This window comes from Aquarana catesbeiana, linkage group LG01, assembly GCF_042186555.1.
Source record: "Aquarana catesbeiana isolate 2022-GZ linkage group LG01, ASM4218655v1, whole genome shotgun sequence".
In the NCBI taxonomy this organism is placed as follows: Eukaryota; Metazoa; Chordata; class Amphibia; order Anura; family Ranidae; genus Aquarana; species Aquarana catesbeiana.
This window is the reverse complement of record NC_133324.1, coordinates 629,194,532-629,207,180: the sequence shown is the minus strand read 5'-3', so window position 1 is coordinate 629,207,180 and position 12,649 is coordinate 629,194,532. Positions and strand designations below refer to the sequence as shown.

The following is a 12,649-nucleotide window of genomic DNA, read 5'->3' as shown; positions in this document are numbered from 1 at the left end:
ATATATATTTTCTCGGTTTTGGAATATATGCTTGTGTTACAGCATACGTGTAGTTTATAATTAAGTCTTAAGCACTTAGATTGAGGCTTACCCATTTAATTCTAAACTGTGGCAGCACGCATAATGATGGGAAGAAATGTAGCTCCAATTTTAGTATGGTGCTGTGAACCAGGCTTATTGCTGAAAAGCGTCTGCCACTGTCTGTACTCACTCTGAAGGCTTTACAATAAATACCTTTGATGGTATGGAGCTGCCAGCTGCTTCTTTTTTTCTGATGACTACAATTTTAGTAGGTGGTAGGATTTTATTTTTGTTTTTCCTCTCCTCTCAATATATCAGTTGAATCTTTTAGGAATACTATCTTACAGGAAAGCTAAAAGCTTAGGAAAGTAGTATATATTCACTCCTTTTTGTATTCTCATCCTAATATAAGAGGTGGATCCCCTGAAAGTCCTGTGATGTCACATTTGTCTCTTGTAAAGGAGTCCTTGCACTAAGATCTAAAGATTGACTGACTGAACAGATTTTAAAGCACAGATTTTTATTTTTTTAAAGCCTCCTGCCATATATGTGATCAGCTTGTGTTCCCAATATCCAGATTACATCAGGGGCAATAGATGTGTCAATGTTACAACATTGCACTAGAGACACTCAGGTGATTTTAGTACAAAGCTGGGAATTTTAAGTCCATCTACATTATGATGATCTTGTGTTTTTTTTCTTTTTCAAAGAAACATAAAAAGAAAAAAAGACCTGAAGTGTACAACTTCTCTGCTATTCATTTGATACATGACCCTCAAGGTAATGATATTGTGTGGCAATTATTAAGTATTAACCCTTGCTGACCAGTGTTGAGGAATGCTTATTGACATGTTGTCCCTTTTTACATTTTACAGTTTTATGTCATTTATTTGCAACATACTGTAATTAAAAAATAAATTCTCCTATACACATAAATATTTTGACCACTAGGTCCTGTGATGTTTGGAGTCTCTGGTACCCAATTCTCACTAATACCCAAAGTTTTAAACATTATAAAAGTAAACAAATATAGATAGAAATAATGAATGCGACAGAAAGCATGTATGATTTGTGCACAATTTATAATATAATGGCCCTAAAATGGCATATTGGGTAGAGAGGTAGCCAGGTAGTCAAGAAATAAAGATCTGTTCCTCGAAAGACTATGAGGGTAATATCCACAACTCTGAAAAGCATAGCACTGTCAAAAGGTGCTTTTGGATATGTATCCAGTGCCATCACAGAGGCATACAGCATGTAACCATATACTATAATTGAAGTAAAAACTTCATACGGCGTACATACTGTACTAGTACCTGTTCCGATGTATCTATAGTCAGACATACCCTTCATGCTCACTTAAAAAATGATATATTCATAGACCAGTGTGCACAAACAGCCACTGGCACAGAGATGAGCGAAGATCTTCCATATAAATTAATGTTCTATACGTAAACAATCAGCAGTCTTATTCTGCAGGCAGTGTCTTTCCTCATAGGATGCAGCAATCAAAGGATTTCTCCACAGCAGTTCTAGTAAATTTGCAACATATATATGGAAGTAATAGGTATACAATGTCCACTGAAGGGTAAATGTGCAGCTCTGTTTAGGATGTAACAACAAATCGTCCAATCAAGTCTTGTTGACCTCAGAACTGATCAAGCCATTGCATTCATTGTTTTCATTACAATATTATATATTGATATGGAAATTTTATAGGCTGCATTTTGGAAAATGATGTGGTGATTATTTTATGGTACCGTACCATAGTTTTTATTGGGTATTTTTTGTACAATAAATCTTCTGGTATAATAAGCGAGGAGCAGTTTCTGATGCACTTTTTATATTTTTCAAGTTGGTTTGCAGAGGCTGAGAACACAGGTCATCTTTTTTAGCTTTTTCAAAGTTATTGAAAAGATGTAATTGAAAACTTGTCTCGTTTTCTTTCACTCAAAATCAACTTCGTGTTCTGACTCAAATGTAACTTTATGCAAAAGACATTCCTCCTAAAACCTAGTATGTAAGGAGAATATGGCAATTTCTGACTTGACAAGATCCATAGGCAGTTTAACGCCAATGTAGTTTAAGGCTTGGTTTGCAAAAACACATAAATACGATGAAAAGTCCATGAAATTCAAAAGCCCATTGTGACTGGTGCTATAGTGACTAGTGACTAGTGACTTGCTTCATATAATCTTCAGCAAAAGTGCTCGGTGCGTCCACACCAGGGGATGCACTCACCTGCTGCTGTAGACCCACCTCTGAGCCTACACTCAGGTGGGTCAGTCAGGCTTTTTTGGTTGCTGTAACATTGCCAATCATCTGCAGTGGATCCCCATCTCAAATGGGAGACTCAGATGAGGAGAGGGAACAACATAGCATAACTCATTCATCACAAGAAAGATGGCCGCTGCTGCTCCATGTGCCCAAGAGCAGTGGTCATCGACTTCTGTCCTCAGGGCCCACTAACAGGCCAGGTTTGCAGGATAACTGAAATACATCACAGGTGATATCATTTGCTGCTCAGTGATTGCAGTATTCTAGTCTGCATCTCCCCAAGGTAATACATAAAACCTGGCCTGTTAGTGGGCCCTGAGGACAGGGTTGATGACCACTGCCCTACAGCCAGCCTGACTTTACTGAAAGTCCCGGCCCCATATGCGTTTTGTCATGCAGATGTCATCAGGTGGCGTGGCATCATAAAGGGACAATAGATTCCCAACCCCAACTTTGCAGGGGTGAAAATAAAACTAAATTGGTGAATAGAACAACTAAGTATCTTAGTAGAGTGTACTAGTTATAAAAATGTATCTAAAACCCTAGATATAAAATGTAATTTTTATAGGAAAACCTTTGGCTTAGGAATAAAAAGATGCTATGTTGTTAAAAAGGTACATGCATAGTTTCAGTAAAGATTCTTGTAAAATGTGTACGTTTCATGTTGGCAAGCATGAAACTGCATGCTGATGGGCAAATTCATCTTTATTAATGCAGCTTGTGTTTGGCATGTTAAAACTGTGATTTTACCTTCTGTTCACACCATTGATGTAGTTGGATATCCTAAAGCTGGCCATCCATGCATTGAAATTTGAACGGTTCACGAGGAACTGGCTGAATTTTGATACATGTGTTGGCAAGCTAATTGTTCCCAAGTCAATCTGTCATCAATCGACACTTGGCACAGCCAGACTGTTGGATTTTCCTACATGAAATTATAGCCACTAGCCGTGATCAATGTCTTCTGCCAACCTGGAAGGCTCCCCCTGCCCCCCTTCTCCCTCGGCAGAATACAATAGCGCTGTGAGAAGCATTCCCCCTGCCAACACTGACTGTGTTGATGGGGGAATTAAGCAATTTCTTTCCTTCCACCCATGGTAGAAGGAAAGAAAATCGATTAATCTATGGCTTGCCTAATGCTTATCCAGCAGCATGCACATTTACATATATATATTCTTGAATTTTCTTTCAGAGTTTGCAGAGAAACTGCTGAAGGAGTTGGAAAACTCAAAAGAAAGATTTGAAGTTAAGATGATGCTAATGGATCTCATTTCCAGACTTGTTGGAATTCATGAGGTAAAGTATGACTAAAAGGGCAAATAATAGTCTTTTGGAAAGATGCACTGCTCCCCCCTTTTTTTTTTTTTTTTTTTTTTTTTAAGTAAACTTATCAGGGACATCAGTGTGTCCAAACTAATTATTTCAAAGTATGGTACCTTTTTGGTGCCTGGAAATACCTTTTCGTTAAAATATATAAAAAGAACAATGAATTTCTGAGCACTTTTATACATAGGGCCTCTGTTTCTTCATGATGTGGTGCTAAGCAACTCAGACATATGTCAAGGCCCTCTGCATAGAATAGAACTTGGTCTTTTTTTTTTTTTTCCCCACCTTACCTCCAGCATACATTGATAGACCTTGCTGATGACGATTTGATAAAAAAAAAAAGCAAAGCTCATACATGCTTCAGAAAAGCTGCTGGCGAACCTCTAGAGCAGGGGTGTCCGACCTTTTGACGAGCGCGGGCCATAATGAGTGGAGCGGGCGGATGACAGGTCTGTGTCCACTCTGCATATGCAGAGCAGACATGGACACAGCCCACTCCTCCTCTATTGGCCCTCCAGTCCTATCTGCCCAAACAGAAGGGCAAAGATCCCCTTCTGTTTTTTTTTTAAGAGGATCGGATTGAAGATAGGTGGTTGTAAACGGACACAAACCCGTTTTACATCTGCCACTCTATAGAGGTGAATAGAGAGTCCGTTTGGGTCCGCATGAAAAACAGACAGGTGGACTTGATGAGACCGATCGCGTGAAAGGGACCTAAGGCTGCCTTTCACATTGCGGTTTACCTGCACCTCAACTGACCTTAATCTTCACTTCTTCCTCAGGATTCCTGCAGGTATTGCTGGCTACTGCTGTTCCCCAGGCAGGTATGGCTGGCAGCTGCTGCTGTCCCTAGGGCAGGTTTGGTTGGCGGCAGCTGCTGCTGACGGGTATCCCTGGTGGCTGCTGTCCCAGATCGTGGGTTTCTGACCCACCATCCCCAAGCATCAGTGTGACAGGAGCCGGTGCTAAAGGAAGTATGCGGCTGCAGTAGAGAGCAGAGCCTATGCTTCCTTAATCGCGTTGCCTCCTGTCCCAGGCGGAGTACATTTGGTATCACTCCGCCTGTGACAGGAGTCGGCGCTATACAGGAAGCATCGGCTCTGTTTCCTCTACTCCGTTCTTCACACTGATGCTTGGGGATGGCGGGTCAGTAAGGCTGACCCGCCATCCCAGAGCAGGAGGTGGTGGGTCACATCAGAGGGCGCCGCGGGCCACGTGGCCCACCCTTGCTCTAGAGTCTAGACTAGTGTGTATATGTGTGTGTGTGTGTGTGTATATATATATATATATATATATATATATATATATATATATATATATATATATATATATATATATATATATTATTTTATTTTTTTTTTTTGATTCAGATATGTGTGTATAATCGTACTTAGTAAATGATGTGCGAAATTTAGCGACTGACAGCTAATCATATTTAATTTTACAGGGTCCTTGAACATTGGGTTCCAGTTAGTTTGCAAATTGTTTATTTCCATAACTGTATTAAAAATAATAATGATATTCGAGTAGCGTCAATGTTTTAAAAGTGGATAGGACCATTGATAAAATTCATTCCGTTTTCTTCAAATACATATCCTGTGCTAACAGACCTATATGCAAGCTTATGATCTGTAGGTGGTTGTTTCTACTGCAGCTCTAATTTGCTCATTATGATATTACATTTTCTGGTGTTTTCATAGTACACATTGTCATTGGTTTAAAATGGTGTATGAGGCCTACATTTTCTTCTAATACATCTGCTCTTTTTTTTTTTTTTTTTTTTTTTTTTTTAAACAGCTATTTCTTTTCAACTACTATCCTTTTATACAAAGGTTTATACAGCCACATCAAAGAGGTGAGTTTTCTCTTTTTTACTTTGACAGAGACAGAGTTTTTATGAATTTTGAAAAGCCTCTAAATACCAACAAAATGTATCATGTAACAGGGACTTGTGCTTTAAAATAAGAACCAAGTTGAATATTCATAAATACTGTGTGCATATATTTTTTATTAATGACAATTTAATGAAAGAATTTTTTTAAATCCTTTTTTATTAAAGACAAGAGAAATAATACAGTAATGTTTACATACAGTGTTTAGAAGGCCTTTCAGCATAACCATATACCGGGTCATGTGGGTCTTTTTGTATTCACTGAAACATATCCCAATAGGAATTAATCAATCACTGTCAATATTGCCTAACATCACATCCATTCAACATCTTGTCATTTGCGTAAGCATATATTGTGGAAAGATAACAGAAACAACAAAGAGTAGAGAAAAGACAGGGGGTAGAGGAAAAAGAGATGGGGGGGGGGGGGGTGTCCGCCTCAGATATGCCTCTTGTATCCAAAGATTCTAACAGTAATACTTTATGTATTTGCAGCCATGATTTCCGCATAGGTGGGCGTGTATTTAAAGGCAATCCAACAGGACCATATGTTCTTTATTAGTTTGGTTTTGTTTCTAAGAGAGTAAGTTAGATCTTCCATATAGTATATTTGGTCTACCGCCATTAGCCATTGATGTAATGTAGGTGCCATGGTCTTTTCCCAATACCTGGGTTTAAGAGCCTTAGCAGCATTTAATAAGTGTGGAGTGATTGATCTCTTATATGGTCCTATTGGCCTGTCTGTGCTGTGCAATATTACTATCCAGGGGTCATTCAAAACCTACGAACCCTGAATCTCCTTGATCCAATAAAGAATGGTCTACCAGTATGGTCTAATAATCGGGCAATACCACCAAACATGAGCATGTGAGGCTTGTTCCCCACATCCGCTCCAGCAGAGTGGGGATGTTTCTGGGAATGTTTTATGTAGAACCTCTGGGGTGTAGTGCCACTGTGTCAGGAGTTTATAGTTCACTTCTTCCAGTTTGGAGGATAATGATGATGAATGAGATAAAATGAGGATTGTAGACTTCTGAGTTTCTGTAAGATCTTTATGAAGGTCCTTCTCCCAATTGTAGATGAAACTAGGATAACCAAAAGAGGCTAATGATTGTAAAACTTGGTAGAAGTATGAGAGGGGTTTCTCCACAGGTTGTTCATCTATAAAGGCTGACTCTATGGGTGTTAGATTAGTGATGCCCCGTATGGGTTTTGGGAGAGAATTAATGAAGGCCGTCAATTGGTGATATCTCCATTGAGTCATTAAAGATGCCGTTGCTGTAGATACTAGCATTGAGAGTGGCACTATGCCAGAGGTAGTTATCTGGTGGAGCAGAACTGGATGTCCGATGTTCCAGGAGTGGTTTTTGGGATCCATATTGCCAGGTGGAAAGTAGTTATGTCCCGTAAGAGGCATCAGGGGAGAGTTATAGGACCAGTTGTGCGTTGTACACATAAAGTCCCAGGCCATTAGGGTGGCTCTTGTAAGCGGTGATGTGCTTGCGGCCAAAGATCTATTGTGTATTGTGTATAAAGATTTGAACCACTGAGATCTATTTCTAAGGATACCCAAAGCTTGGAGTTTTTATGATACTTCCAGTCAGAAACTCTGTTCAGTATAGCTGCCTGGAAGTATCGTCTGATGTCCGGCAAAGCCAGACCGCCCTCTCTTTTGGGTCTAGTAAGCAAACTTCTAGCAAGCCTAGGATGTTCCAAACATATCTGGTAATAATAGATCTCACTAATGTAAAATATCCTGCAGGGATTTTATAAGGAATCATTTGAAACAAGAATAGCAGTCTGGGCAGAATGTTCATTTTCACCACACTTATTCTTCCCAACCATGAGTGAGCTAGCTGACCATTTCTGTAGCTCAGATCTGATTGTATTCAGTAGTGGGATAAAATTAGTACGAAACAAAGAAGCGAGGTTAGGAGTGAGAAAAATACCTAGGTATTTCAATGAGCGAGTTTGCCAGCTAAAGGGGAATGAACCCTTCAACTGGGCCACCGTCCCTTTTGATATTGAAATATTCAGGATTTCAGATATTGTCATATTTTTAAGGTTGGAAACGAGGTTAAACTTTGAGAAAGCTGCCATTAGGTTAGGGAGGGTGATCACGGGTTGTTGTATGTAAAAGAGTATGTCATCGGCATAAGCTGCGTATTTGTGGTCTGTATTCCCCACTGAAATCCCGTGTATGTTCTTGTCGTGTCTGATTGTTGATAGGAATGGTTCGAGGGATAGGGCGAATAAGATTGGTGAGAGAGGGCAGCCCTGACGAGTGCCGTTATATAAGGTAAATTAGTTGCTTAGGGTACCATTTATTCTTAATTATGCCGTCGGGAAATTATAAAGGGCCGATATTTGTTTTAGTAGCATGGGGCCGAGACCTAAGTGGGATAGAGTCGCCAATAAGTATTCCCAGTCCACCCTGTCAAACGCTTTTTCAGCATCAGTTGATAATAACAAGGTGGGCTGGGAAGAACCCCTAACATGTTCAATCAGTGAAAGGGTACGGAGAGAATTGTCTCTTGCCTCTCTCTACCGGGAATGAAACCCGTTTGGTCATTAGAAACCCATTTTGGGAGCAAGGGGAGGAGCCTGTTTGCTATAGCCTTGGCATATAATTTAGCATCGAGGTTTAGAAGGGAGATGGGACGGTAACTTCCACATATACTAGGGTCCTTACCAGGTTTCGGTATAATTGTGATATGAGCATGGAGAGTCTCTGGACGAAAATTGCCACCTGCTGAGATTGTGTTAGCGTATCGAGTCAGTCTAGGAATTAGAACTTCCGCAAAGGAACGGTAGTATGCTACCGTAAGGCCATCGGGGCCTGGTGCCTTACCATTGGCCATAGATTTTAAAGCCACACACAGTTCGGCAGTTGTAAATTCTCCTTCCAAAGCAGTTAAGGCTTCATTTGGGAGTTTTGGTAAATTAGCTTGTGACAAGTATTCATGAATAAGCTTTGTTCTAGATTCGTTATCTGATGTATGTTGATGAACATGATATAAATGTTGTTAGAATGATCTGAATTATTCTGCTATTGCAGAGGTTTCATGGACTAATAGGTCGGTCGGAGACTTAATCCTGGCAATAAAAGTTGCAGCTTTTTTCTGTTGTAAGGAACGGGCTTATTACCTAATTTGAAATATTATCTGATCTCACATATCCACATACCCACAAGAACCTTCTTTTAGATATATAAGAGCAAATAAGAGGCGCTCACATCCCCAATAATAAAAATGATATGTGTTAAAATACCATCAAATGATAACTATATTTAAGTGCATAAGTACATGCGTGAACTGAATGGTGTAATATTACCATAAAAAAATTTTTGTGACAGTGAAAAAATGTGCCAACAAAATACTTAAAGTTCTTATACAAATCAAGTAACAAAAAATCACCAATGCATGTGACATACAAAAAAGTGTATATTCAATAAAAAAGTGCAAAAAAATCAGTCCTTAAATCTTTTGTGACAAAAAATGGGTGATTTAGTTTTTGAGAAAAATCCACATCGGTATTCTATAGTGCAGTGATCTTGATTGTGTAAAAATCCAGGTATCTTCCACCTCACAACCATGAAAACGTGAATCCACTCCCAATAGAATCTCACTCACCGAATATTTTTGCCAGCACTCTCATGCACGGCAAAGAACACTTATGAACCACACTCCAGAGCGATCCGATATTCAATTACTCCACAATGTTTTAGATCAATCCACATGTAAAAGAATTTGAAGCACTCACATAGCGTAATCCAGCACGGCAAATTTATTTAAAACCACTACAATCTTCCAAAAACACACTCACATTTTAAAAGATATATGCCAGCAGTAAAACCAGTGCAGTTCACAGCAACTTCAAATTCAGTGGAAACACTCAAAGCAACGAATGGTCACGGCGGACCCGAGGTGTGCTAATGTCAGGACTCACGGTCTCTCTCACCCCCCTTCCTGGTGCGCCGTACAAACAAATCTCTCCTTCCTCTAGTGTGGCTCTCAGCGTTGCTCGTCACTTCTCATAACCACGCCCCCGACATGTTTCGTCATAGATCAGACTTATTCATGGGATTGGCTAAGCAGGCTGCCCATCATCACTTAAATCACCTCCTCACTAACTTCCCATAGGCTAGTGAGTCCGCATGCGCACAACTCGTGTCCCCGCTCCGATAATAGATCAGAGACTCCGGCGCGCCGCTGTGTAAGGATGCAGCTTGCCTTTACTTAACTAAGGACTGATATATAATATATATCTCATATGGATGGCTCAACTTCAATATACTGTATAAAATACTACAAGTGACCACATCAATGCGGATACAATCACATCTACAGTATATCCTTATTTCAAATCGGTGTCTAATAACTGCATATACACCGGTTTGGAATCCCCTGAACCTAAAGCTTACACTCCAATTGCTGGGATAACAAACCTCTGGATATGCAATGTGAACTATAAAATCATATAACCAAAAAAATATTTTTTTATTAAATCCATGATGAATTAAAAATTATTATTTTAAATACACTATATACTATAAAATCAAGAAATTAATATAAAAATCCAACGAATATCCCCTCATTCCCAGTTTACCTAGGAGCTGACAACATGGTGAGAATCTGTTTAATTAAATTAAAGTCGACTAAGAGTCCATATATCATCTCTACATCTAGACGTATGTAGCACTACTCATAACAATATAAATATTCCTATCATATTTATCCAGGGGAAGCGACAGCGCAATAAGCTCCTTTTAAATTTAACCCCTTCAACAGGGATATTGTTTAATGATGTTGCTCAAAACTCATCTCTCTCTCTCCCCCCACTGTTTAGGACTAATTCCCAATCTGTAATAATCGGAATTAAAACCTACATATAAATAATTTAAAATTCCTAAAATGCATAAATCATTTTGTCCCATATATTCACGGTTTCCTACAATATCTACCGAATAATTGCAATGCACTATCATCTCTCTGAACCTACTATTGGAATATAAAAATCACCTAAAAAATTATAAATTCCGATCAAACCACCCTAAAACATGTTAAAAATTATTTATAAAACAGTTTAGGTCCAGCTCAATGTTTAACCCCCTAGGGGTTAAACTTTTCAATAAAAAAATCCAACGAGTTTCGCTCTGCGATAGATCTCTTACTCTGTTGGAACCTCTCCAAGAGGGATGGACCACATCAATTCCACAGAACTGTAAAAGCGATGGATCCCTTTGATGTTTCTCTTTGAAGTGCAGGGAAACACTGTGGTATTTATACCCATTCTTAATGTTGGTTAGATGCTCCGAGATTCTAACCCTTAGCTTTCTTTTTGTCCTGCCTACATAAAGTAGGCCACACGGGCACCACATAAAATTTATAGTTATTACCTAATTTGTGTAGGCGTTGAGCAACAATGCGGAACTGTCGCTTCCGATCCAAATGAAGGAGGACCTTCAGTTCCTCTCTTTTTTTGGACAGAGTGTTAAACACTGCAAGCGACAATCCGGTCTTGTGTTGTCGTTGAAGGTCAGCTATCTCACGAATACGTTCTGATTGCTGGTGTATTTGCTCACTTTTTTTCCTGGACCCTAGTTCTATAAATTTCCCTCGGATAAAGCCCTTATGGGCCTCCCAGAGTGTACCTGGTGAAGTTTCTGGATGCGAGTTTCTATTTCTTCTGAAATGAGATGGTCATTGAGCTTCCATTTAGTAATTTTATGTGGTATAAATGGGATTTTTAATTTGAGTGTTATTGGAGCATGGTCCAATAAGGTAGATGTTTCAATGCTAGTATCTATGAGAAGGGAGAGGTGATGGTGATCCATTAAAAAATAATCGATACGTGAGTAAGAATGATGCATGTGGGAGTAGTGGGTGAAATCCTTCTCCCTAGGGTGCATTATCCTCCACACATCCATCAATTGGGCTTCATGTAGATGTCTACGTAAGAATGCCAGACGTCTACGTGAGATACAAGATCTGTTAGCGATGTGTCCACAAGAGGATCCATTGGGGAATTAAAATCTCCAGCAAGGAGCACACAACCATGAGCGAACTCGTTAAGTTTTTTTGAGAGCGGTGGTTATAAAGCTCACTTAATCACGATTGGGAGCGTATAGTGTTGCTGAGGTACAGGGCATACCGTGCGTATGTTGTGTGCGTGAGGTGGGTCTCCTGCAGGAAGACAATGTCTCCCCCCAAGCGACCCAGTTCCCTGTATAGATCGTGTCTCTTACCTGGAGCATAGAGACCACGCACGTTTAATGGATACTAGATTCGTCGTGGCCATTGGGTTCGACAGAAGAAGTCCACTCTCAATATTCTCCAAAATGAGCTGATCCGAGACGGAACACCAGAGGGGCAAGGAAGTAAGGTAGAAGGGGAAAGAGTAGGAAAGGGCAAGGAAGAGGAAGAAAAAAAGAAAGAACATTAACATTGTACAACCACAAAACAAAGTACTGCCATAAAAGGAGGTATTTATATGCACGCATAAAGCTGCTGTGCATATTTGGGGTAGGCTGGGACCCCAATACTCCTGTGCATCCCGCCCCTGTGGGGACAAACACACAAGAGCACGAGGACCCATGACACCCCAAAAGGGGAGGGCGCGCAGCCCGAAGCAGCGGACAGCAAGCACCCAAAATTAGTGTGGGTACTGTCTTGATGCCCCGGAGCCAACACCACAATATGTTGAGTACAGCGAAACTAGTATATATATATATATATATATATATATATATATATATATATATATATATATATATATATATATATATATCTATATCACTCTATAAGTATAAAGTCATTACCATTTAACAATTACCAGGTCTAATATCCCTTTATCCACTTATTTATCAATGAACCTAAACCAACTGAACTGTAAGGAATTGCACATCAGGGAAGTGTGACTGTAACAAAGAAGGCAGTTACGTTACTTAAAAGACACCTAAATACTTGCAAACGTGGGGGAACTGCGACATCTCAAATCGACATCTACTGGATCTCAGTCCATTAGTTCAACCGAGCTAGGGGGAAGAGCCTGGAGTATTGGATCGATGTTTTCGGTCCACTTTTTGCCACCTTGGCTCCGAACGGTTAGGAGGTGGTGGAATAACATCTTGCC

General features: G+C 39.8%; 1 protein-coding gene across 1 annotated transcript in view; it reads left to right on the top strand.

Moving 5' to 3' along the window:
• The window catches only part of SDAD1 (SDA1 domain containing 1), a 74,002-nt gene that overhangs the window by 33,265 nt on the left and 28,088 nt on the right, over positions 1-12,649 (top strand). Inside the window, exons 10-12 of the mRNA XM_073601002.1 lie at positions 732-801; positions 3,491-3,594; positions 5,422-5,479. Of these exons, the coding sequence (XP_073457103.1) occupies positions 732-801; positions 3,491-3,594; positions 5,422-5,479 (232 nt within the window). The remainder of the gene's footprint in view (positions 1-731; positions 802-3,490; positions 3,595-5,421; positions 5,480-12,649) is intronic.